At 42.2% G+C, this 27505-nt stretch overlaps 1 protein-coding gene across 2 annotated transcripts in view; it reads right to left on the reverse strand.

Moving 5' to 3' along the window:
- The window catches only part of KITLG (KIT ligand), a 76159-nt gene that overhangs the window by 12863 nt on the left and 35791 nt on the right, over window positions 1-27505 (reverse strand). For both annotated transcript variants that reach the window (XM_007670077.3, XM_029079202.2), the window contains exons 3-6: window positions 14464-14526; window positions 5646-5816; window positions 4163-4319; window positions 3363-3446 (exon numbers count right to left, since the gene is read on the reverse strand). In XM_007670077.3, the coding sequence (XP_007668267.1) occupies window positions 3363-3446; window positions 4163-4319; window positions 5646-5816; window positions 14464-14526 (475 nt within the window). The remainder of the gene's footprint in view (window positions 1-3362; window positions 3447-4162; window positions 4320-5645; window positions 5817-14463; window positions 14527-27505) is intronic.

Genomic DNA, 27505 nt, shown 5'->3' on the forward strand with positions numbered 1-27505 from the left:
TACTAAGTGCTTGGGAGAGTATCTACCTGTAAGAGTCCCTCCGCTTCCCCTGTCTCTTCAATGTGGCGTGGGGGCGGGGAAAGGCAGTGGGGGAAATTAAGGTTTAGCTAAAATATCCCTGACCAGCCCCTGCCACGGACTAGAGAGTTCTCTTCCAACCTAGAACCCGTTTCTCTCCCTCAAACAGCACCAAGATGGAGGGAAGAGGGGCCACCACAGGTCAATCCCCCTCCTCCTGACCTGGAGGAAGTTCCCTACCCTGCAATTGGAGAGCAATCCTTTTGGTGCTCCAGAACAAACATCGGCACAATGGTTGGGAACGTAATGCGGGCTTGACCCATCCATACAATCATGCTCTCAGACTTCTTCCTACCCATCCCTAAGGGTCTCCCTTGAGCTCAGAAAATAGTTCATGAGCCTTTCCAGGGCACTGCCTTTCCTGCACTCCCAGGAAATTGGGCAGCAAAGGAATATACTATTGAGAGATTGTCTCCCAGCTCTACCGACAATTTACAGAGTTTGCTTTTGGACTTGGGAAAGTTCCACGTCTCCCCTATTCCTATTGAATGTCCTTGGCGAAGCTGGAATAGCCAGGCTAATCAGAGGACAGGGTAAGTTCTTCACTTGGATCTCTTAAACAACCTACCCATTTCTTTCAACCCCGGTCCACTGGTTTCAAGGCTCTGCACCAAATCACCTCAGCTTTTCAGTTCCTCCACCTAGTACACCCCAAATCCCTCCTTTCATACCTTTTTTTTTTTTTTAAAAAAAAGTATTTGTTAAGTGCTTTCTATGTTTCAGGCACTGTTCTAAGTGCTGGGGTAGACACATGCCCTCCCAGCTAACCTTCAAACTGTTCTTCGCTTTTCAATTCTCTCATCTCCGACCTACTGTGCGTACCCCTCCTCCTATCTGGAACGCCCTCCATCTTTAAACCCACATGACCAAATTCCTACCTACCTTCAGAGCTTGTAGTCATTTCATTTAGGGGATGTTCTCCAATAATATCATACTCTCCTAGTCAGTTTATTTCACAGTGTCCGTTTCTGTTTTTCCTCCTGTTATCCCTATCTGTATGGACATTGGGTGGGTCTGCCTGCCTATCAGTGGTATTCATTGAGTACTTACTGTGTGCAGAGCACAGCACAAGCATTTGATTACACCACTGGATTGTAAATCTTTGAGGACAGAGATTATCTTGCTCTTATTGTATGCTACTAAACACCTCCTGCCGTTCTAATTCTGGCTCTGTCACCTGTCTGCCCAGTGACATTGGGTAAATCACTTATCTTCTCTGCATCTGTTGCCACATCTGTAAAATGGGGATTAAATCCTGCTCCATCCTATTTATACTCTGAGCCCTGTGTAGCACAGAGATTAGGTCCAACCTCATTATCCTGTAGATGATGAAGTAGAGTGTTTGGCAGATAGTAAGCACTTCAAAAAAAGTGTTGGACTGGATTTGAGTCTGCAGAATGACTTCCCTTTATCTATCCATTCATTCAATCATACTTACTGAGCACTTATTGTGCGCAAAGCATTGTACTAAGCACTGAGAAGCATCGTGGCCTAGTGGATAGAGCAAGGGCCTGAGAGTCAGCAGACTCTGGGTTCTAATCCCGGCTCTACCACATGTCTGCTGTGTGACCTTGAGCAAGTCACTTAACTTCTCTACGCCTCATTTTCCTCAACTGTAAAATGGGGATTAAGACTGTGAACGCTATGCGGGACAGGGACTCTGTCCAACCTGATGATCTTGTATTCCCCCAGTGCTTAGTACAACGGGCACACAGTAAGCGCTCAAATACCACAGTTATTATCCTCGACTAACGCCGGAAAGAGATGACAGTAACAGAGCTGTCTTCTCTGTTTGTGCTGCCGGGCCAGTGGCAGGGAGGAACAGTTTTTTTTGGGTGTTTGATTTCCTTTCGTCACCCCCAGCCCATCATCTTGATTGTGGTGGCTCCTTGAAGGGTGGGGAGTGCCAAATATGCTTTTAGCCGGAAGAGCCTTTTGATGTGGAGCCAGCCCTGCTAGGAACAACCTTTACCCCTGAAGCTGTGTCCAGCGGTCACCATAGTGACCATGAGAGCCTCACTTCGGGCTCCTGCTGCTTCTGTCCAGGACCACTCAAACATCCCAACTCTGTCTCACTTTGCCTAAAAAACACCAGATAAGTGGAAAATTCCAAGCTCATCTTCAGCACCAAGGAAAGAATTTCTGTTTCTCCAAGGACACTATTCCACGCTAACCACTTATCCATTTTTTTTTATCTAAAATCAAAATCAAGCTCTAATTACTTAGTAACTTTGGCGAAGACACAACTTCTCTGTGACTCAGTTATCTCACCTGTAAAATGGGGGTTAAATACCTGTTCTCCTTTCCCCTTAGAGTGTGAACCCTGTGCGGGACAGGGATTGTGTTTGACTTAGTTATCAAACCTTCCCAGGGGTTGGCACATAGCAAGCACTTAAATACCACAATCATTATAATTAGTATTATATGATTTACAACCTGTTGGATTGAAGTTACATTTGGTTTTCCAAACATTTCTGGTTAAACTTGTGAAAATCCAATATGTAAGGAAAAATTACCTGTGCTCTAGGGTTTTTTAAGAACCTCACTGACAGCTACACACACTTTCTCCTACAATCCATTTGGGTGGAATCCACTTTGACGGTGCCTAATTTGGAACTGGGAAAATCTGAAGGAAGATATTTCAACAACAAAAATCCCTGGCTTTGCTAGAGTTTTAACTTGGCCCAGATCACGGGTTATTGAAGAAAGCTCTTAAGACCCATCTTCTCTTCACAGTGGCCTTGATCCAGTCATTGAAAAGTAACACGGGCTTTCATGATCTTTATTTATCCTCAAGTGACTGAGAGTTTGAGTCAGAGAAGGTTATTCACTTTTTAAAAGTGGGGGTAAAAAAATAACATGTTTGCCTGACATAGCTTCCAGGCCCCTTAGTGAAAAGTATTATTATCCACGAGCGGATTCTTTTTTACAATTTAGAGATTTACAGGACAAATTTACATGTTTGCAGCTAAAGCATCAGCCTCTAATTTAGTCAAGTATTCAAAAGGCCACTTTGCTAATGCGGTTAATTGCGATCATAACGTTATTATTATTACTATTTACATAATTTACATGGCATGCAGTTTTCTTCCCCTGAGCTTTTAAAATAGGGGGAAATTGGAAAATTCATCAACCCTAGCAAGATTCAGGGGACAGCAACAAAAATAGCAGAAATCCTTATTGATGCTTTACAATTACAGGCTATCCTCATTTTCGAGTTCCTGCGATACTCCTGTGATTCTTATTGAAGCAGCGCATGCATCAGATCAGATATTTGTACTTACTATTACTGCTAGTGCTGTCATTCTTAAGGGAGCTGGCTGCAACGGGGGGTAACAAAAATGGTTTTGTGACACTGACTCTGGAATCTAAATAGAAAGCAACAATGTGTCAGCGATGCATCTCATTTCACCTACGCTACAGTGAAAGTAAGACTCCAGATTGTAATGCTACCCAGCACTTTTAAAGGTCACTGTGTTTTTAGGTCTCAAAAATATCGGTTTGATATTTTGAGATATTTCCCGACACGGTGTTCTAAATTTGTTAGAGACTGCACCAAAATGGTAATGATTGCCAGAGATCAAGGGGGTAATTATTCAGGAATGACTGTTAATACTTTAATTTAGGATGATAACACAGTTGCCAGAGTGCTGTAAAATAATCAGATGCAGAAACTAGGAGTCTTGGGCTCCATGGGAATCCATGAATTACCCGATGACTGGAAGAAAAGGACTTCTCTGCCCTATGGGCATGAGTCTAAGAATGGAGGTTGGGAGGAAAAAAAAATGAGAAATTTTGGTGGTGGATAGGAAATTACTGACAAACTCCAGGTAGAGAGAGAAAAATGAGGGATTCACTTTTTTGATATGTGCACCAACATACTCTATTTTTCAATTCCTTTCAATCCTTTTCAGATTCTATACACAAAACAAGATTGGAATTTTACTATTATTTTAAATTAAAAAACAAAACTTCCTAAAAAGCGTATTTGTAAAACACCTCAGATATTTGAGTACACTTGGGCTCTGACTGTACACAAAATATGGGTATTCAATGAAAAATGCAAATTACTGGTCCCTCTTACCTTTCTCTGGCATTAATGTTGTTGTAGGAAAAATGCAGTCACTGTGCTCTGCTTGAAAGTCCCTGAAGGCTTCTATAGAGCGATTAAAGTATCCAAAGAATTCTTTAGGAATGAAACTGCCTTTTTTATAAAGGTGGATATTTCTTTGTACAAAATGCTAGAAGAAAGAAATGGGATTTAAATCACAGTATCATATTGATTGAGGAGATGAGCTTGTGAGTATTTTATTCAAGAAATGAAACCAAAGTTCCTAGGGAACATTAAGTATTTGTTTTTTCTAGGCTCCCCAATTTACTGAAACGAACTAAAATCATTTGGGGTTTCAAAATAAGTCCCTTGCAGTTCGCCCTGAAACTTGATTCCTCATTCTTTAGGATGGAGATTTTTAAGGTACATTTCAGAATCATTCTCTAAGATAGTGGGAGGAAGACTACCCAAACTGAAATATTTTCAAAGGTAGACTGTTTTCCACTAAACTGAAGAGCATTACATCGAATTATTCAGTTGGATTCATCCAATCCACCCTACATTTTTAAAAAGGAGCAGATTTTGGTTTTAGGTCACCGGGTTGTTCTTGTGCTTATCCGTCTTAAATCGGACCCTAGGCGTTGAGTGTTAGGCAGAGTATATGCTGCCAAACCTCCGGGGTATCGTAAAGCACATGATCCAATGGGTGGCCATCTGGAACGCACTGATGCCTGGCCATTTGCATGACTGCACGCACTCGGCAGAATACAGAAGCAAGGCAGCATGGCCTCGTGGATAGAGCATGGGCTTGGAAGTCAGAAGGATCTGGGTTTTCATCCCGGCTCTGCCACTTGCCTGCTGTGTGACCTTGGAGAAGACATTTAAACTTCTCTCTGCCTCAGTTACCTCGTCTGTAAAATGGGAATTAAGACCGTGAGCCCCATGTGGGCCAGGGGCTGTGTCCAAACTGATTAGCTTGCACCTACTCCAGAACTTAGAACTTAAGAGAGAAGGGCTGGGTGGGGGTAATGGGGAAAACATCCAATTTCAGCTTAAAACTCAAACATAGGACCATTATATTGTAGTGACAGTGTCAATATAAATTTTAAAGGGTAATGAGAAAGCAGGGTGTTACTAGTATACCCTTTTGGCTGTCTGATATGCAAAAGTATCAGGACTCCACTCTCCCAATAAAAGAAAGAGTGCTAAGTTTAAATACTGAACTTTTCAGAAACGGTGAGCTGAGGTTTAAAGGGTAAAGATCGGGTGATCTCCTTCCCCTTCTCAGCACTCAGTGGAACTGCAAACACAACACAAATGGATACTTCTCACAGTAATGTAGATGAAAGATGCAGAAAAATATCCTTGATCAATAGAACTTTTTTGACCTATCTCTGTATAATCTACTACAAACCCAAGTCCCTCCCTCACCCTCCCTGTTCAAATGAGACAAGGTTTTTCTTTCTGGGAGGAGAGACAAAAAGGAAACCCCCCAAATATGCATTTACTACTTTACCTTATTTTTATCAGAAGCTAGGCATGCCATGAGGTCATCTATTATTCTTGTGAGATTATTGATGATGGAATAATTACTTAGAGATTCAGAAATCTCTGAAAATTTTTGGAGAAGATTATTCAAACTTTTGGCCAATTCAGGAACCATCAGATGCAACCAACAGTGATTAGGCTGTAAGGGAAGATAGAAAGACATTAGCTTGAAGATCTTGAAGGACAAGGGATGTGTGTTGCTTAAATACAGACTCAGTGAACTGCCATTAATTGATAAACTGAGATTTAGAATGAAAGCTCCTTGTGGGCAGGGAACATATCTATAGACTCTGCAAGTGACCTAGTGGAAAAGGCATAGGTCTGGGAGTCAGAGGACCTGGGTTCTAATTCTGTCTCCACCACTTGTCTGCTGTGTGACTTAACTTCTGTGTGCTCCAGTTACCTCATCTGTAAAATGGGGATTAAGACTGAGTCTCACGCGGGACAGGGACTGTGTTCAACCCTATCTTCTTGTATCTATCCCAGTGCTTATTACAGTCAGTGCCTGACACACAGGAAACAATCAACAAATACTACTAAAACAAACAAAGCTGTTATATTGCACTCTCCTCAGTACAGTGCTGTGCACACAATAAGTGCTCAATAAGTTCAGCTGCTTAATTAAGCTTCACGTTTGAACTTAATGAATGTGTTCATGTCAACTGTTCTAACACAGGAATCCCACCATCTGGATAAGTATATACTTGGATGATTCCAGATGAATTGTCATGAGGTTCCAAAGGAAAATCAATAGATAAGAATTTATGCTCCACAGCAGGAGGGTTGGAACTAACCAGTACTGTTAGTAAGGGTTGTAAATATTTCATTTTGTTAATTCCTTCCCAAATATTTTTACATAGGGAGAGCTTGTTTATAACAAAATTCAGAGAGGATATTACAAGATTAACAATAGCACTGTCTTCAGTGTAAATGTTTCAGCTTTTCAGGTTTCAGGCCATATCGTTTATTTTGCCAGTTAATGGCTTAAATGGCATTTAATCCAAAAACGATTCTCTAAATCATTCTTTTATCACCTCAACCCAAAGCCCCTCAAGCCAGGCAACTGGGAAAGAATGCTGATCACATTTGCTTTAATGTCAGGGTCCTAGAGTGTGGTGGAAGGGAGGGTGTTGACAGGGGAGGTGGGAACTGGTTAATAAAAAAAGTCATCTGGTTCTTTCTGAATATCTACACTGCAGCTGTAATTAATAGTTCAATCGATTGCTCAAGAAACTCTGGCCTCAAAAATGTGGATTTGTTTGTACAGCTGTAATATTTTTCTCAGAATTTTTTTTTATCGTCAGTCAATTCAATCCTTTATTCTGTTAAAACTTTACTCCAATTCCTCCTTCTCATTAACCTTCCTTCCTATAATCCTGGCCCCTCATGTGACTTCTTGTCCCAACTCCAAATTCCCTTAGTCGAACCATAACTCTTCTTTCCTTCCTATGGTGTCTATTTCAACACCTAACAACTTTTGACCTAACGACCATCTTTTGCTTTGTAACAAAAAGGTGTTCACCATCATAGAGGCACTTCTGTTTACCTCTCTACCTTCCTGGAATTTTATGTTTATATTTGGCATCCTTGAGCCTGTTCGTTTGGCAAGAGTTCTCTCTTTCCTCATGCTTAAATCAACCATGAGATGTCAGTTACCAAGAAAATCTTTTCAGCTACCAAAGATTACACTATCTAGGCTTAAACTCTGAGTAGTTTCCGGTCTAATCCTACCTAGTAAGCCATGAAAATTTCTGGGCTGTGCAGATAAGTCGTCGGTACTTCTTGACCAGTGTTCTGAACAACTCTTTTAAACTGCCAGTAGTTACACACTCGTATTTACTCTTGTGACTAGTCATAACTTCTTTGGATCACATTACAGCTAAGGGTCAATGCTTTATCTATCTCTTAGCATAGTTCAGCCTGCTTAATACACTGGCTTTCAAGATTCCAGAATTTGTTGTAGAAAAATCCTGTTGGAAGACCAGATTTAACCTGCATGCCTGGAAGAAATAAAAACCAGTTTTGACTAGTACTCCAAGCACGCCCATGCTTTCTTTTTAATTAAATAAAAAGTCAATGGTTTGCGAATAGAACAAAACATGATGAAGTGAAAACAACTGAGTAGAAGAAAAGTATCTTCCCGTTTTCAATGTGTCCCCAAAATCCTGGGTTAATAGAGTGCTAAGTGACTCTGCAGTATGACTTTTTCCTCAACAGAAGCAGTTATTAATTTTATCAATTTCCTTGTATATAATTTTCCTTCTTTCAAGGGTTTAATAAAGAGTTTTCAAACAGTAATCCCAGCATTCCTTAAGTATGAGTGTGACCAATGTTACAAATTTTTGCAGACTCAAAATCAGCGATGTTGTTCCTACCTCCATGTCACACAGAATGCCCTTCTGTTTTTTGGTTTCTTGGACCCTACTGAGCAAATGTTCATCAAGGAAACAATAAGCGGAAGTATTATCACCTTGCCGATGGTTCTACAATAATAATAATAATAATGTTGGTATTTGTTAAGCGCTTACTATGTGCCGAGCACTGTTCTAAGCTCTGGGGTAGACATAGGGGAATCAGGTTGTCCCACGTGGGGCTCACAGTCTTAATCCCCATTTTACAGATGAGGGAACTGAGGCCCAGAGAAGTTAAGTGACTTGCCCACAGTCACACAGCCGACAAGTGGCAGAGCTGGGATTCGAACTCATGAGCCCTGACTCCAAAGCCCGTGCTCTTTCCACTGAGCCACGCTACAGACCTATGAGGACCCAGAGTTGACCCTGACAATGGAAATCTATGGCCTTTTCCGCCTCCCAAACCTATCAGTACTATTCACCTCCATTTACAGCTTTAAGCACCTGAAATATAGCTCCTCTCCTTCTTAGCATCAAATAATAATGATGGCATTTGTTAAGCGCTTACTGTGGACACTGTTCTAACCGCTGGGGAGGATACAAGGTGATCAGGTTGTCCCGTGTGGGGCTCACAGTCTTAATCCCCATTTTACAGATGAGGTAACTGAGGCACAGAGAAGTTAAGTGACTTGCCCCATGTCACAGAGTTGACAAGCAGTTGAGCCGGGATTTGAAACCGTGACCTCTGACTCCCGTGCCCGTGTTTTTTCCACTGAGCCACGCTGCTTCTCAAATAGAGCAAAGACAAAATCTGACTCTCACTCTGAAGTCACTCAGAGAAGCAACGTGGGCTACTGGAAAGAGGGTGGGCCTGAGAATCAAAGGACCTGGGCTCTAGTCCCAGCTCTGCCACTTGCCTGCAGTGGGACCTTGGGCAAGTCACTTAACTTATTTCTATGTCTGTCACCTCATCTGTGAAATGGAGATGAAGATCGTGAGCCCTTGTGGGACATGGACGGTTTCCAACCTGATTATCTTACTTTTATGCCCGCATTTAGTATAGTTAAGCGCTTAATAAATGCCATTTAAAAAAAAAAAATAGTCCACTAACTTCTATTTCATCTCAATCTGAAATGCCAGCTAAACCACTGATCCTGACCAGAGAATACCATTTCAATAATCCAAGTGTATCAGGACCCCAGGTATCACCAGGGTTACCTAGGTGATCTGGGCAAAGAAGCATAGGGAATTTGTTTAGATTAGCTGGAGCCAAAAGAAAGTGGAACAGATCCTTTTTAAAAATCAAACATTGTGGCAAACTCAAAAGAACCAAATCACCCCTATTCGAGCGAAGAAAATATAGCTTTTGAAATGTGTGTATCCGGCAACAATGCGAATGAACCAGATGAAGTCCAAGGTCACAAAAATAGGTGATGATGAGATAGAGTAGGTTTCTTAAGAGATCACCCGCTGCATGATAAACATCGAACATGGTACATTTGATACAAGTTGGCTGAAATGAATTAAATTTAAAATTTGGCAGTTCCCTTCCTTCTTTGCTATACCTTAGGATCTAGTTAAAAGAATATTTTAATAATAAGCTTAAATAGCCACAGTCACTCCCCAGAGATACCCAGTATTGTAGCTGCACATGGGCAGGAATCAGAAAGCTCATCTGGAGAGGTTTCACAGCAATGCCCTGAAGCCTAAATAATAAACGAAAAATCTAGGTGGACAAAATGCAATAGCTGAGCTCATTGAGTTTGCAGCCTAGTAAAATGTTCATAAATTGGTTTTGGAGTAGCTTTTGGGAGAGGTATTTCTCTTGGGTGCGAATGAGCAAAAAGGACATCACTTTTCTGGAACCAGTTGGGCAGTAAATAGAGTTCAGTGGGAACTCAAAAGGCACACGTGGGAAAGCTCAGGGATGGCTTTGTTCTCTTGATCATCTCACCGAAACACGTTCAGTATCTCTACCCCAAGGCAGAGACCTTGGGCACCAGGCCCTTCTCCCTCCCTAGCATCTAATGCTCCTGAGTATTTAGAAAAGTTCTGCAAGGACAAATTAAGTGTAATTACGTTCCTTAGGCTGGGTCTGCAATAACAAGTCTTAACTCACTTTTGGACCGTCAGGATGGATAGTGATTTATTTTAGTTGACTACATAAGCAGTTCACTTCTGGCGTGGCGGTTTAGGCCAGGTATCTGCAACCTTTAACACTCCTGCCTCAGGGCGACACGTCAGGCCACTCTTCCTAGCATCTGCCAGCCTCTGGAACGGGTGCCAGAGGCTGCCACTTCCTCTCTCCGCCTCCCCACCAAGGGTTTAATACAGTACTTGGCACACAATAAGCGCTCAATAAATACCACTGATTGATTGACTGAGCTGGTTGCTTGCCCTCCCGTCGCCGGCAACCATTTTGGAAATGGCGCCACGAGGGGCAGCCCGTACCCGTGCCTGCCCAACAGCCGCTCCTCTGACGCAAACTATCCGAATAAAACCAAGGGTCATTAATCCTTTGACTTATACATGTGTTTAGGATCAAAATATCTCCCTTAGGCTGAAACAAGATTAAGACTTTAAGCCCTTAGTACGGTGCTCGGGTACCCAGTAAGTGCTCAATAAATCTATTTTCAGTTGGCTGAGATGGTTCAGAAAGTGAAACGCTTCGCTTGGAATCAAACAGCCATCCTGGATCTGGAAAAGGGTGCTTCTTACCCCTTAGACGCACCTTGGACTACTGGATAGAGTATGGGCCTGTCGGCTGTGTGACCTGGTGCAAGTTGCTTCACTTCTCTCGGCCTCAGTTACCTTATCTGTAAAACGGGGATTAAGACTTTGAGCTCCAGGTGGAACAGGGACTGTATCCAACCTGATTAGCTTTTATCTACCCTAGAGCTTAGAACAGTGCTCAGCACATAGTAAGCACTTAAATACCATTATTATTACTCACAAATATGACCGGTTGATTGCACTGTGGCATCGTCTTCCTCAGTGATTAAACGTGCACTTGAAAGTCAAATCTGTTGCATTACTCTGTTCATTTCCACATGCTCTCACCTCTCCCACTATTCTAGCTGTTAAAAAATGATGTGGGAGATTAATTTAGAAACTGGAGAAGGATATTATTCTGCTTAAAGACGCAGAGAAAAACCTTTTTTGGTAATACAGAAAGTGTACATTGACTTGATATTGCGTGCACAGCAGATGACAGAATGCAGATTTGCTTGGGCACTAATTAACTCATATACTAACTGTATAACAACATGATTTTCGTATTTTTATCTTACAAGACTGTATTTGAAAGCTGACAGCAACAGTTTAGAACATGCTCAGAAAACTTAGGGAAGTTAGGGAAAGCTAGAGTAATGTGGCAACGCTATTCTTCTGAAAGAATTAAGCAGCATTCATAAGTATCAAAACACTTCATATAAAATGTAAGCCGGTCAATGGGCAGGGATTGTCCCTATCTGTTGCCGAATTGTACATTCTAAGCGCTTGGTACAATGCTCTACACATAGCAAGCGCTCAATAAATACTACTGAATGAATAAAAGACGTCCACCATCACTAGGCGATCGGACTTAATTGTGAGGGGTAATCTGTCTCTGAAGTTTTGTTCCAGCATTGGATTTTCATTTCCACTGACTTGATTTGCCTCTAACTTCTACCCAAGTGCCTATCCGAGAGGCTGACTCCCTCTTTTCCTCAGTAATTTCCTTATTACAACTCTCTTCCTCATTTGTCCTTGACTCTTTCCAACTGTCCCACCATGTCTCTCAACTTTTCTCTTGGATCTGTTTCTTCTTCATTCCATTTGACTGTTTCTCTACTTATATCTCCCTGTGCTTCTCTTTCCCCTACACCTCCCCTGGAGCCTTTCATTTCTTCTCATCCTCCTAACCTCCATCACTTTTGGCTCCTCTCTGTTTCAGTGTGTTCCTGTAGTCTTTGTCCCATCTGAAGACAAAGGAGCGGTTGCTCCTCTTCTGTTCTTTTCACTGCCTTGTACCCTCGCTTCCCCTTTTATTCCTAGTGCGGATACGGTGACTTCACTCTCCTCCTCTGCTCACGTTGTCTTCCTTCATCCTGTTCTTTCCTTCTCTCACCTCCTTTCACTTCCATTCTCCTTGTTCTCAGTCCTTCTTACTCCAGGTGCTTTTGTCCTCTTCCTTTTTCACCCCCTCCCCTTCTTTTTTAAAACAATGGTATTCACAGTTTAATATAAGCCAAGCACTATGGTAAGAACTGGGATAGAGAAGTAACGTGACCTAGAAGCAAGAGTACCTGGGTTCTAAGCCTGGCTTCACCCCTTGACTGTTGGTTGACCTTGCACAAGTCACTTCACTTCTCTGTGACTCAGTTATCCATCTGAAAATGGGGGATTAAGCCTGCAACCCAAAGTGGGATCATGGACCGTGTCAACCTGATTAGTTTGTATCTACCCAGTGCTTGATACAGTGCCCGGCCATAGAAAGTGCTTAGCAAATACCATCCAAAAAATAAATACAAGCTAATCAGGTTGGACACAGTACATCTCCCACAAGGGACTCACAGACTTAGTCCCCATTTTTCAGATGAGGGAACTGAGGTGCAGAGAAAATTTGAGTGATTCGCCCAAGGTTACATAGCAAACAAGGGGCAGAGCCAGCATTAGAACTCAGGTCTCCTGACTCTCAAGCCCGTGCTCTTTCTGCAAGGACGTGCTGTTTCCTTCTCTCCCTTCCACCAATTTGGCTTCACCCTAATGATTATGGGGATTCTGACATTTGATCTGCATCTCCAATCCTCTAGCAAGTGAGGTGCTGTGACCACAAAGGGAAGAAGTGACCAGAAGACCCAGTGAATACTCTCTGGAACGTTTCGCCAGCCAGGCTAATCCTACATGGGAAGAGAGCTGTGTTTTCCCCTCTGCCTTGCTGCGACACATGGGGAACAGAGATTCTGAAGCGAAGCACGCCTGCTGTCACCTCCCTTCCCTGTATCCTGTTCCCAGGCAACGACACAGGGCTGGAGATTGCTGTCACCGCTGTCAGCAGAGACTGACGTGGAATGGCAGTTGAGAGGCATCCAGATCACTGATGGCAGAGAATAAGGCAGGTGATTTTTGTGCGACCTCGGCCAGATGGGAAAAGCAGCCTCTCCATCTCCCATCGGCTCTATTCATTCATTCGTACTTATTGAGTGCTCACTGTGCGCACAGCACTGAACTAAGCGCTTGGGAGCCACGAGGAGCAGTGTGGTTCAGTGGAAAGAGCACGGGATTGGGAGTCAGATGTCATGGGTTCGAATCCCAGCTCTGCCACTTGTCAGCTGTGTGACTGTGGGCAAGTCACAACCTCTCTGCCTCAGTTCCCTCATCTGTAAAATGGGGATGAAGACTGTGAGCCTCATGTGGGACAACCTAATTACCCTGTATACCCCAGAGCTTAGAACAGTGCTCTGCACATAGTATACATGCTACTCAACTGTATATATTTTCGTTACCCTATTTATTTTGTTAATGAATTGTACATCGCCTTGATTCTATTTAGTCGCCATTGTTTTTACGAGATGTTCTTCCCCTTGACTCTATTTATTGCCATTGTTCTTGTCTGTCCGTCTCCCCCAGTTAGACTGTAAGCCCGTCAAACGGCAGGGACTGTCTCTATCTGTTGCCGACTTGTTCATCCCAAGCGCTTAGTACAGTGCTCTGCACATAGTAAGCGCTCAATAAATACTATTGAATGAATGAATGAATAAGCGCTTAATAAATACCAACATTATTATTATTATTACCATACAACAATGACCAGACACATGTCCTAATCCACGATGAGCTCACAGTCTAGAGGAGCTTACGCTTCCCGAGAGTCGATCTGAAAGTTTGGGGGCAACGCATCTGTGAGAGTCTAGTGAGAGCCTGCAGAACTGGACCGTGTTTCCATATCAGTTGCAGAGAACAATGATGAAACACGGCTCTGGTTACACTCTCACTAACACTATCGTCTAGTTCCAGCCAACCAGCCCCATTAGAATTTTATGTGTGTGTCCATAAACAGAAAAGGCATCACTATCTTCAGTGCTGACCAAAAAGACTGTAAGCTCAATGTGGGCAGGGAATGCGTCCGTTATATTGCTGTATTGTACTGTCCCAAGTGCTTAGAATAGTGCTCTGCACACGGTAAGTGCTCAATTAATATCTGTTTTATTACTATACTGTACTCTCCCAAGAGCTTAGTATGGTGCTCTGCATACAGTAAGTGCTCAGTAAATACAACTCATTGATTATTGAAGTTCAGCTGTTCCCTGAGACAAAACACTGGAGTCCAGTAAGAATGATACCTAACACCCCACAGACTCTTACAAAGGAGACATTTCTATGCCAAGAGTTAGTATTAAAACATCACCTCTTGTGGCTTTTTAAATACGACTTTTAAGTGTAGAGTATACCTACCAGACCATCCATCTCTGGGACATATTTAAGGGCTATCATATAATCATTTGGAAGATTTCCAACCTAGAACAGACAAAAAGAAACTGTTAGGAAAACGCAATTCTTTGTGTAATTATGATTTACAGAAGGTATAAAAAATAGAGAAATGTGTCATGTTTTCAAGTTATTATTAACTTGCTAGATTTCCCTTCCAAGTATCAAAGTATCAACTCCTTCTGAATTTTTCCTTCCAAGAAAAAGACATATTAAAGAACACGTGGTTTCGAATTGTATGACTACTGACAAGATGGAAACGGATGCAGGTAGGGACTTGATTTTTTTTTTTTTTGTTCTGGAGAATATTTTGCTTCACAATTAATAATAATAATTGTGGTAATTATTAAGCATCTATCGTATGCCAACCACTGTACTAAGTGCCGGGGCAGATACAAGCAATCAGGTCAGAGGCAGTCCCCACAGTCTAAGTAGGAAAAAGAACAGGCATAGGTCACATATCAGTTGCTGCCAGGATTGGATGTTTTCATTTATTTGTAGCCATGTTTAACATAAATTTTCAATAAAAAAAGTTAGCACAATGTTCATGGATTTAAGGGTTTTCTTTTCCTACCTGAATTTTTCTACCACAGCACTTAAAATGCAGTTAGTTTTGTTGACTTTGACTCATTGTCCGGGCTGAATCTGGTTCTGAGGAGTCCAGAATAAGTACTCAGGAGTCCAGAATCAGTACTCAGGCCAACCCTTCAATCAGTCAATCAATCAGTCGCTTATTGAGCGCTCACAGTGTGCAGAGCACTGTACTGAGCAGTTGGGAGAGTACAATGTAACAATAAGGCAGAAACATTCCCTGCCCACAGTGATCTTACACTTTTCCCATAGTTGTGACAGCAAACCCTATCTAAACCACCATGATCCCAACTGACTCCATGGGAATTGTGCTGTAACGTACAATGAGAATGATCAATTTCCCCTTCCCAAATGTCTGGGTGTGTGGAAAAGTTTCAGCAGCAAAAGGAATATCAACAATTGCTTCTTTCTCTTTGGGAGTTCTTGTTTTCTGTTCACTGAGCCTCATAAGGAAACCATGCTACTACAGGAGGAAGAGTCACTTTTCCATGGAGTGGTCTGTTGGGCTGTTTATTTTCCTAAATTGATGCCTTATTAACTCTACATCATTTCCAACAAATCTCGGACAATGAATCAGTGGCATTTGAGAGCTTACTGTGGGTAGAGTACTGTGCTAAGCACTTTGGAGAGTACACTAGATTTGGTAGACACTATTCCTACCCTCGACAAACCTACAGTTTAGAGGGAAAGACAGATGGCAAAATAAATCAGAGAGATAGGAAATGGCAAAATATACGAATATCTACATAAGCGCCCTAGGGGGTGAGGATCAAATTGCTTAAGGATGCAGACCTGAATGCATAGGTGACACAGAAGGCAGAATAAGTAGGGTGGAGAAAGAAATGAGGGGTTATCTTGGAGGAGATGTGGTTTTAGTAGTGCAAAAGTCTTTGGTAGCCACAACCTCCATATCAGAGATTAAAAGAAAATAAACTGTAAACGCTAGACTGTAAAGTCATTGTGGGCAGGGAATATGTGTGTATACTCTCCCAAACGCTTTGTACAGTGCTCTGCACACAGTAAGTGCATGATATATATGATTGATTGAAAAATGAGAGAAAATAAAGAGCTAGTTCTTGGAAGAAACGCTGTAAGCTTCAGGAGTCCAGTGTTTATATATCTTATACCCTGTAGGCATTCAATAAGTGATGCCAGACTGACTCACTATTCCACCCATTTGATCGCATGCCAATTATCCAGCATTAAAGTGGTTTTATGCTTATACTTGGTCTCCCTGGCTATGAAAACTTTTAGCTCCTTTTTTCCTCCCCGTCTTTCAAACCTCTTATTTTCCTTTATGGTGAGAATTCATATGTACGTCTGCTTGAAAAAGACGGCCATGCACGTGGTAAATATTATGCATCTGCTTTATTTCCCCTTTCTTTAGTATCAAATTCAGTTTGATCAAAAATCCAGGCCCGCCTGTCAGATTAATAGAGTTGGGGGGGGGGGTACTCTCCTACCTGTTTCTTTCTATTTCAAGACTGCAGGTAATCTAGAATAAATAGCTGTTCCTAGACTGTAAACTCCTAGTAGATAGGGATCTCTGCTACTTCCTCTATTGTATTGTTTTCTCCAAAGCAGTGCGGTGCACATAGTAAGTGCTCAGTAAATACCACTGATTGGTTGAGTGAAGAGGTGGGTGGGTACCACAGATACCTGGATTATTCTTTGACTACATCCATTTTTAAGGTTCCCTTCCAGTTTTCTCACTTCTCCTTGTGGGTAGGGGACATGTCTACCAATTCTGTTGCATTGTACTCCCCCAAATGCTTAGTACAGTGCTCTGCAAGCCGTAAGTGCTCAATACATGCTATCGATTGATTGATATCCTTATACTCTACTATGATTTCCTCTATCTGTAATTTATTTCACCATCTGGCTCTCACTCTAGACCGTAAACTTCTGGTGGGTAAGATTTGTGTCTACCAAATGTTATATTGTACTCTTCCAAGTACTTAGTTCAGCTCTCTGCACACAATAAGTGCACAATTAATATGACTGATTACCAACTTGACTGCATTGTATTTTCCTGAGTGCTTAGGACAGTGATAAGAATTAATGATAATAATGGTACTTTTGGAGTGGTTACTGTGTGCCACCCACTGTTCTCAGCCTTGGGGTAGATACAAGTCAGTCAGATTGGATCCAGTCCCTGTCCCACATGGGGCTCCCACTCTTAATCCCCATTTTACGATGAGATAACTGAGGCCCAGAGAAGTTAAGTGACTTGGCCAAGGTCACACAGAAAAGCAGAATGGCCTAGTGGATAGAGCAAGGTCCCGGGATTCAGAAGAACCTAGGTTCTAATCCCAGCTCTGCCATTTATCTGCTGTGTGATCTTGGGAAAGCACTTCACTTCTCTGTGCCTCACTTCCCTCATCTGTAAAATTAGGATTAAGACTGTAAGCCCAATGAGGGACAGGGACCATGTCCGACCTGATTGTCTTGTATCTATCCCAGTGCTTAGAAAAGTGCTTGGCACATAGTAAGTACTTGAGAAATACCACAATTATTAGACATGCAGCAGAGCCAGGATTAGAACCCAGGTCCTTCAGACTACTAGGCCCATATTTTTCAAGTGCTCTTCATACAGTGAGCGCTTAAGAAATTCCACCGATAGATTCATTTTCTGCAGAGTTTTCTGAATGCTATCCCTCCTCCCCAGCTTTAACAAAGGGATCCGGCCAGTTTTCAGTCCTTCAGGGTATGTCCTGCTGAAAATGGCAGCAACCCCAACACCCAATCAAGCTCTTCTGCAGGTGTTTACCTGGAATCAGATACGTGGCAGGCCAGCGACATTACATTTCTTTCAGAACAGGCCACAGAAACTTAAAGCTATTCCGGATGAATGAACATGACAAATAGCATGCAGTAAGAACACAAGCTATTTTACAGGAATCCAGAGCCAATCTAGCATTCTTTCATGGACAATTAAAGAAACAAAAAACAAAAGACAAAGCTCTATTGACTCAGTATCTGACTGGAACACTAAACAGGTGCTGAAGTAGAGTTGGTGGATTCACCCTCTAGCTGAACACCAAAAACGTTGAAAATGAACAGAATGATGCAAAAGTTTATTAAGATTTGGGGGAAAAAGTCCCTCTCTGGCCAACGGGAGTGCAGCTTGAATTATGATTACTTTATTTACTCGGGTTGCCTCTGTTACTTCATTTTTCTCTTTGTTTGAAAGGCTCAATTAATGCACTTTGTTTTGCAATATCATGCATCTTCAATAGCACACTTTTGGGGATTTAGGGAATGTCCACCTAACAACGTGACCCTATTTGGGCAAGGAATGTGTCTTCTGTTTGTTGTATTTTACTCTCCCAAACGCTTAGTACAGTGCTTTGTACACAGTGAACTCTCAATAAATACAGTTGAATGAGTGAACATTGGACGAAACAATTTTGGTACAGACGTGGTAACAGACATGATGAGCCACTCATCTGGAGGTTTCCTTAGCACCGGACATTTTAAAAATCGTTCCCTCTCTCCACGTCAACTATGCGTTCTAGGAAAATTAGACCTATATAAAATTATAAGTTAAATGGCTATTATCCTGTGCTTTCTCTGTTTTCAAGCAATAATATAAAGGGTGAAGAGAAAGCAATAACTGGACAATAATTGGTATCAGGGACTGCCCGTCAGCAAGTAATCTCCTCTGGGCACAGAATATGAGCTTTGCAAAAGCGTGTGGTTGCCCTGATTCCAAACATATTCCGGTTTGTGAAAATGATCTAACAGTCAAAGAGTCCAAATTTTTGAGCAACAGATAGTTTCAAAATCACATACTGAGTTAATAACAGATGTATCCGATCAGTTTCTTTGGAGTTGAAATGACTTCTCAAAAACCTGACCAATTGAGGTTTGAAAAACTATCCAGTTAAAATCTGTGCCCGGCTTCCTGAATGCAGCGACAATACATAAGTGTGTTGAGACTCTGGCTTTAAATAATATGTCATATAAGGTTCTTTCCTTTTTTTTAATGAAACAGGATGCCTTTGTGTCACATGGGAAAATCTAGAATTTAAAATATTTAGTAACAGAGACTTTGGATATCCAAAGTGCTTTGGTTCTACCCTAAAAAACCCCAAAGTCTGTATCTCGGCAGGACAGGGACCGTATCCAATCTGATTAACTTGTATCACGCCAGCAGTTCATACAGTCGTTGGCACGTAGGAACTTTTTAACCAATCCCACAATTATTGTTATTATACTACACTGATCCTACCGCAAGGGAAAATGAATTGTAAAGAGGCAACAAGTTCCTCGGTCCCCATCCTATTGAAGAGGCTAGCCGGGACCCTGGGCACTCATTCTTCCCTATTTCATCCGTGATCCTTGAATCCAAGCTGCCTCGCTCCATCCCTGGTCAAGAGGACAGAAGCAGAAGTAGCTGTCTCAACGTGGAATGTTGGAAAGGCCTCACCTGGGTCAGTTACTGTTTAGACTCTGAATCCCGAGAAGCCCATAACACTCTTCTAGCCCCAGAACTCTAGAGGGTTTCATTTTATCCAGGGGCAAGTGAACTTCCCTGTGCCTCAGTTGCCTCATCTCTAAAATGGGGATTCATTCATTCAATAGTATTTATTGAGCGCTTACTATGTGCAGACCACTGTACTAAGCTCTCGCAATGTACAATTCGGCAACAGATAGAGACAATCCCTGCCCAACGACGGGCTCACAGTCTGATCGGGGGAGACAGACTGCTAAGCAAAACAGAACGAAACAAAAACAAGACAACATTATCACGGTAAATAGAATCCAAGGGATGATAGATGGGACAGGGACTGTGTCCGACCAGATTAACTCGTATCTATCCCAGCACTTAGGCCTGTGCTTGACACATACTAAACGCTTAATGCCACAATCACTATCATTGTTATTGTATTATCATTTTTGCATTTATCCCCATCCTCTCCATATGTTGATTTTTTGTTCGTTTTATTTTTTCCTATATACCCCCTGCCACTTCCCTTCTCCCCCTGTATTCTTGGCTGTGAGCCAGGGATCCCGTCTAAAGCATTGGATTGTTCTTTCCCACAGCTTAATACAGTGCTTTGCCCACGCTTTGCCCACACTTTACATGTAATACTAATGCTAATGTGACAACTAAAGGGCAAATGGATTTCTCCACTTCTTCAGAGGAAAGGTCCCAACATGAGGGCATTCAGGTCAGTTTAACTTGGATTTCATATGGTCTGTCAAAGCTAACATTTACAAGCACATTTTAGCCATGGATCAAGGAGTCACGGAAAGGTTTGGCTTTGAGATCCAAAAGCTGGCAGGCCCAAATCCTCCCCGGCCCACCCTGGGTGACGACTGAAAGAGCTTGTATATAAAGCTCCATCACCAGCCCCTTCCCTCCTTATTCTTAGGTCGTGGGCTCCTTGGGACCAGGGTCCATTTCCTCCATAAACTCATTCCCAGAGTTTAGCGTGGTGTCTTACATACAGTAAGACGCTTAATAAATACCATTACTCCTTCTGTTCTTCAGCCACCATGCACGGCAATCCACTTGGCCTCAGGCAAAAGGGTAATAATAGTAATAATAATTATTATAGTACTTTTTAGGTGCTTACTATGTGCCAAGTACTGTTCTAAGCGCTGGGGGAGATACCAGTTAATCAGGTTGGACAGAGTCCCTGTCCCATTTGGGGCTCACACTCTACTGAGGCCTGGATTGCCTATAGCTCTTTTTGAATCTACGGGAGATTGGTTTCGCTTTCCGTGCACTTGGTTTGCACTGCTTTTCCACGGGATGGAAAGATCCCACAGAAATGGGGAACACCAAAGGGTTTAAGTGAAAGGAGCAATACTTCTCGGCTCTGCTTTCAAGGGGAGTAAACCAACTACATCTGTTTATTCAGTAAATATTCCCAACTAGGTATTCTTTCCCCAGGCTTCATATAGTGTTCTGGGCACAATAAATGATTAATATTACTACTACTACATCGATTAAAAAAATCAAGTTGTTAATGATACAATTTGATTATTGCTATCTTTCTACCAGCTATCATAATGTACTCTCTCAATCACTCATTACTGTGCTCTTCACAGTAAGCACTCAATAAATGAGTGATTGATAAGTACCTGACATTTCTTGAGCCACAATAACAAATTAGGATCTTAACCCATTTTATTCATTCAAGGAGTATTTATTGGAAAATACAATTTCCTTATTTAGTGTTTCTATGTGGATCTTATGTCTCTCTCCCTCTTTGATCTCATCATCACTCCCCAGCCCCCTTTCTATGCGACACCCTGGAAGGCCTGATGCCTAAACCATATTGGATTCCAGAAAACACGGTCACTTTAGAAATGGGGAATAAACTGTTGCATAACGAGATCTGGGGTAGCCTGATTTTCAAGGTGGTGACATACTTCGACTTATCAAATATTTATAAGAAAAGGCCATTCTTTACCACATGCGGTGTGGGAAATCTAAAGTCCCAATGGAAGTGTCTTAATTTAAAGTTTATGAAGCAATATTGAATCAGAAAATATGGAATTTTGAATAAGAAACTTCCTCTCTGAATCAATTAAAAATTATGGTATTTGTGCAGCTCTTGCTATACGCCAAATACTGAACTAAATTCTGTGGTAGATATGAAATAATCAACTCAGATGCAGTCCCTGTCCCACATGGGGCGCAGTCTACATGGAAGGGAGAACAAGCATTAAATCCCCAGGAAACTGAGGCAAAGAGAACTTAAGTGACTTGCCAAAGTTCACAAAGAAGGCAGATGATAGAGCCTGGATTAGAACCCAGGTCTCCTCTCAGCCATCTATGTGCTCTTTCCACCAAACCACTCAAATGCACAGCAAGAAAGTTTATAAGGGACAACCGTATATGGGTTCTTCGTTACATTAAATCCCAGTGACATTACTTGCATTTATCTTATAGGAAGGAGCTTGGCATTATCTAAATATTAATAAAAGGTATGGGAATTTTTGAGTTCTAATCAAGCCTAATGACTACAGATGAGCCAGAGTCCTAAATGGCAGTCACTTGATCATTTACCATAATCAAATCTAACTAGTTCCGCATTTACCTGATGGAAACGAAAGCAGTGACATTCATTCATTCATTTAATAGTATTTATTGAACGCTTACTACATGCAGAACACTGTACTAAACACTTGGAATGTACAGTTCGGCAACAGATAGAGACAATCCCTGCCCAGTGACAGGCTCACATCTACATGGCTTAGTGGAAAGAGCACATGTTTGGGAGTCAGAGGACGTGGGTTCTAATCCCGTTCCGCTACTTGTCTGCTGTGCGACCTTAGTCAAGTCACTTAACTTCTCTGTGCCTCAATTACCTCATCTGAAAATGGGGATTAAAAAATGTGTGCCCCACGGTGGGACAACCTGATTACCCTATAACTACCCCAGATCTTAGAACAGTGCTTGGCACTCAGTAAGCGCTTAACAAATACCATAATATTATTATCTAAAGGATAAGGGGAAAAATATAACTAATGACCAGGAGATTTAAATACAAAAGGGCCAAGACCAAATATAATGGAAAACTATTTTCAGTTAATATTCTCCATAAAGGATACAGATCAATCAGTCAGATAGTTACTGAGCACTTACCGTGTGCAGAGCACTGTAGTAAGCACTTGGGAGAGTGCAATACAATAGAGTTCACAGATAAGTTCCTTGCCCACAAGGAGCTTATTTACATTCAAGAGAATCACAAAAGGTTTGAATTGGAATCACTGTTCTTTTATTATATGGTGAGGAAAAAGAAACAGTAGAAATGCCCATGCAAGTTGGAGCAATTTGAATGGGGTGTTCACGTTAGAATTTAAGAGATTTTATAAAATATGATTTTAAGAGGATGTAAAATTTCATCACCTCTTTATTATAAGTAAAAACGGATAAAGTTTGATTTATCTTCTACCAAAATATCTTGCCCTTTATTTAGGTAAGTCTCAGTTTGCCATTTAAAACAAGTCTTGCAACATTTTTGGAAACAAAGCAAAATGTTCTGTAAATAGATGAACTATTATGCTGAGTAAACATACCAGAATGATTTCAAATTAGAGCCATGGGGACTTGGGGGAAGCACATAGTGTTCAAGAAATTCAAAAAAGTTAGATGGTAGGGAAATAAATCATGTTTTTACTGATATGCGAATAAACCCAAACCCAAAGAGATTTAAGCTCCGAGGCCTCTGCTACAGGTTGTCTCGCTATAATGAAAAAGCAGAGCAGAGTCACCAAGGCACTATTTGCAAACTGAAGAGAAATAATGGACCACGGAAATAAACAGTCTTGGTAAAAGGATATTTCCCCTCAGAACAAAGACTATTTTCTTATCTTCCCACAATCACAGGCAAAATATTTGGGCTAATTTGACAAAAACATTTCCTTTTTTAACGAGTTGTTTAGACTGATTTGTTCGAAAAAGTGCTGAATTCAAAGGAGCTATTTTCTCTAATCCTGCTCCTCTTCTGTCATCGCATTAGGTCGTGCAAATCCAGTTCATTAAGTGACTATCTCCGATCTTCGGGCTTTGAATTCATGGAGTTGTACCGGACTGTCTAGGATTTCAATGCAAACTTTGTGGCTGACACCGAATACAGTCTGTCTGTGTTGTTATACTCTACTCTCCCAAGAGCTTAATGCAAGTACTCAATGCAGTACTTAATGCAGAAGCAGCGTGGCTCAGGGGAAAGAGCACGGGCTGGGGAGTGCGATGTCACGGGTTCAAATCCCGGCTCTGCCATCTGTCAGCTGTGTGACTGTGGGCAAGTCACTTTACTTCTCTGTGCCTCAGTACCCTCATCTGTAAAAGGGGGATGAAGACCGTGAGCCTCATGTGGGACAACTTGATTACCCTTTATCTACCCCACAGCTTAGAACAGTGCTCTGCACATAGTGAGCACTTAAATACCAACATTATATTATTATTATTAAGTACTCTGCACACAGTAAGCACTCAATAAATAGGATTGAATGAACAGATGCTGGTCATCAGGTTTACATTGTGGGAAACCCTGCCATGGACCCCTGGGTAAGAGGCCGACTCTACGATTGTAAGCTCACTGTGGGCAGGGAATGCATCTGCCAACTCTGTTCACTGTACTCTCCCGAGCGCTTAGTACAGTGCTCTGCACACACAGTAAACGCTCAATAAACACCACTGATTAAGAGGATCAACTCTGTTGTCCTACACAACAAGCCTGAAGCCCCAGAAAACTTCCAGAACCTAATCGGCCTCATAGGGGTGTGAGGCTGGGGAAGAATCTTTCATCCCATTGTTCATCTCAGTATCATAACCCGCATCTGAAAGGCTGAATGGTAACTGTTTCAAAATCTTAACAATAGTTTTATCACCAAAGTCAAGGAGGAACTGATGCAATGATTCAGATGCTCAGAACTAACCCTCTAACTTTCATTCATTCAATCGTATTTAGTGAGCACATACTCTCTGCAAAGCACCATACTAAGCGCTCGGAAGAGTACAGTATAACAAACATCATCTATATTATCCAGGACGGGTATTCAAATTATTCAGATATTTGTCCCAGTCTTCCACTTTTCTTTAGCAATAGAGACTCGATCTTTAGTCATCATCATTAAGTGCTCAGTACAGAGGAAACATTCAAAACATACCATTAACTGATTGAGACACAGGCTGACCCCAGATTAAGACCACCCCACAGATCTGAACAGCCTGGTGATTCAAACTGCACTATTAGCTGATTTGCCTCTATGCAGAAATCATTATTATTATTATCATCATAACTACTATAATTGGTAAGTGCTTACTATGTGTCTAGCACCATTCAAAGCACTGGTGTAAACACTGTTATTCATGTTAGACACAGACCCTGTCCCACATATGTAAGTACAGGGGAGGAGGGGGAAGGGGAGAAGAGGACAAGTATCAATTCCCCGTTTTACAGTCGAGGAAACTGTGGCGCAGATCACACAGCAGGGAAGTGGGATTCACATCCTCTGACTCCCAAGCCCGTGCTTTTTTCCACCATACCATGCTGCTTGTCTACAAACTGTAATGTACTGTCCCAAGTACGTTAGGAAGAGCTGGCCCGGGCATTGCGTACTCCAGTCATGCCTGTTATGTAAATTCCTATTTCTGACAGCTTCCGTGCTCCCGATACTGCACCCAAACTTAGATGTCGCTCCAGCCCCTCTGGCTCCTACCAAACCCAACTTGTCCTTTGTTTTTATTTTGAGCATCAGGTACCACCGCCATTATCCCCCAGCCTTTCTCAGATTGTCACGCTATACGTCCCTCCACCCCAGCCAAATCCACAGGAACGGAGGCAGCAGTAGATTGGGTTGGGGAAGATGCTATCTCTCTCTCCCCACATTCCTGCCCCGGGCTATCCCTGTGTCCGCTTCCACAGTTTTCCGGGAGAGGCTGCTTGTTGTGGATCTTGGGAGAGTCACTCACTTCTCTGGGACTCAGTTACCTCATCTGTAAAATGAGGATTAACACTGTGAGCCCTATGTGAGACAGGGACTGGGTCCAACCTAATTAGCTTGTATCTACTCCACTGCTTAATACAGTGCCTGGCACATAGTAAGCACTTAGAAAACCTTTTTTAAAAAAGGCAGAGGGCACCAGCAGGCACCCCAGCTACAGCTGGAGATGGCTCTACGATCAAAAAGTTAAAAAATAAATATTGGTGCATAGGAACAGGATGAGTGGGTGGGCGGCGGAGACTGAGTTCAGAGTATGGGGAGAAAATCTCCCAGGATCAGAGGAGGAGAATGAGAGAAGGATGGGATGAGGGATAAAGAGGGCTTTACAGGTAATTTTTACTTACTTACAGTACTTAGCTGTCATATCAGAACTGGTTCGGCAACACATCCTAACTAATTTCATGTTTGACTATGGAAAAACATTCTCCACGGTAAAACAATCCACATTTTCAAGCACTGTACCCAGCTGTAACATGGGCTCTCCCTGAAATGTAGAGGACTACCAATCCATCAGTGATATTTATTGCGTGCTTACTATGTGCAGGGCACTATACTAAGCGCTTGGAGAGTACGGTAGGACAGTTAGCAGACACATTCCCCGCCAGCCTGATTTGGATAGATTTTTCTCCCTCCCGGCTTTGCAACCCATCTTTATAGGATGGAGAAACACTAAGATAAGCTGCCAAGGGAATGAATTTCACAAATTTTAAAACAGATCAGGAAATTGAAAATGTAAGTACACCCAATTCTGTCAGGATGTGTGTTTTCACTGTGCATTTTAGCTAGGTTTAGGGAACGTTGGCCCAACATGCAAGCCTTGTTTGGCTACAGGCCACTACAGTGTTGGAAGAAACAGCATGTGGACATGTATGTAGTATTGGACTCCAAGAGTCCCACAGCAGGAAGAGAACTGCCTCTATCTCTCAGAAGTAGCCAAGTGGGGTCCATCTGGGTTCTAAATTAGGTCTTTATTTCAAAGGGCCTTTAAATAATCCACACCTAATACTCGGAACAAAGCAAACACAATAATTGGAATAGAGCATATTTGAACTTTGAACCCACTTCCTTAGCTTTCATCTCCAGAGCAGGAACCTCTAAGGTGTAAAAATGACATAAAAAGGGAACAGGCAAATCCCAATCAAACTTCCAGGGGTAATCATTAAAGGAGCTTATCTCCCTTGCATACTCAGCTTCACTCCAGCTGAGCAAGAACAAAGCAAGGTCTTGAACAAGGTTAAAGCCTGATCCCAGAATTAGAGTAGTTTCTCTTCCCTTCCCCAGAGTCAGGAGTGGAAATTAGACACTGGGCCACACGTGCCTGACAAGCGGAACACTGACCATTTCTTCTTCTGATTTAATGCTTACGAACAGGCAATCAATTTACAGCTTCCTCTCCTCACCACTTCTGTTTCACAAAGACCCTGGCAAGGGGAAGCAGCACTGCCTAGTAGAAAGAGTACTGGCCTGGGAGTCAGAAAACCTGGGTTCTAATCCCGGCTCTACGTGTCCTTGGGAAAGGGACTTAACTTCTCTGGGCTTCAGTTTATTCATCTGAAAATGGAGAGTCAAGACAAACTGGGAGCCCCAGGTGGGACTGTAGCTTGTACAGTTCGAGTGTGCTTGGCACCCAGTAAGCACTTGAATACACCAATTATCATCATTAATATTAATAATAATGATGGCCATCCCTAGGTTAGGGTTAATTGGTGCAGCTGCCCCGCGCTCCATATTTTTGAGGGATCTTCAGCTCCCGAGCAATGGACCTCTGGACCCGTACTATCACAAAGGATAGAAGAGGGGAAGAAAGGAAAGTACAATAGTAATCTTTGCTTCCCTGTTCCCTGCACAGTTGCAGATATATCTGGCTCTAGCTCCACTAAGAAGAGCAGGCCCCACCAGACAATGGGGCCCAGAGATGTCCCGGCCTTTAGGGACCCCATCATCACAT

Source organism: Ornithorhynchus anatinus, chromosome 14 (genome assembly GCF_004115215.2).
Source record: "Ornithorhynchus anatinus isolate Pmale09 chromosome 14, mOrnAna1.pri.v4, whole genome shotgun sequence".
Classification (NCBI taxonomy): Eukaryota; Metazoa; Chordata; class Mammalia; order Monotremata; family Ornithorhynchidae; genus Ornithorhynchus; species Ornithorhynchus anatinus.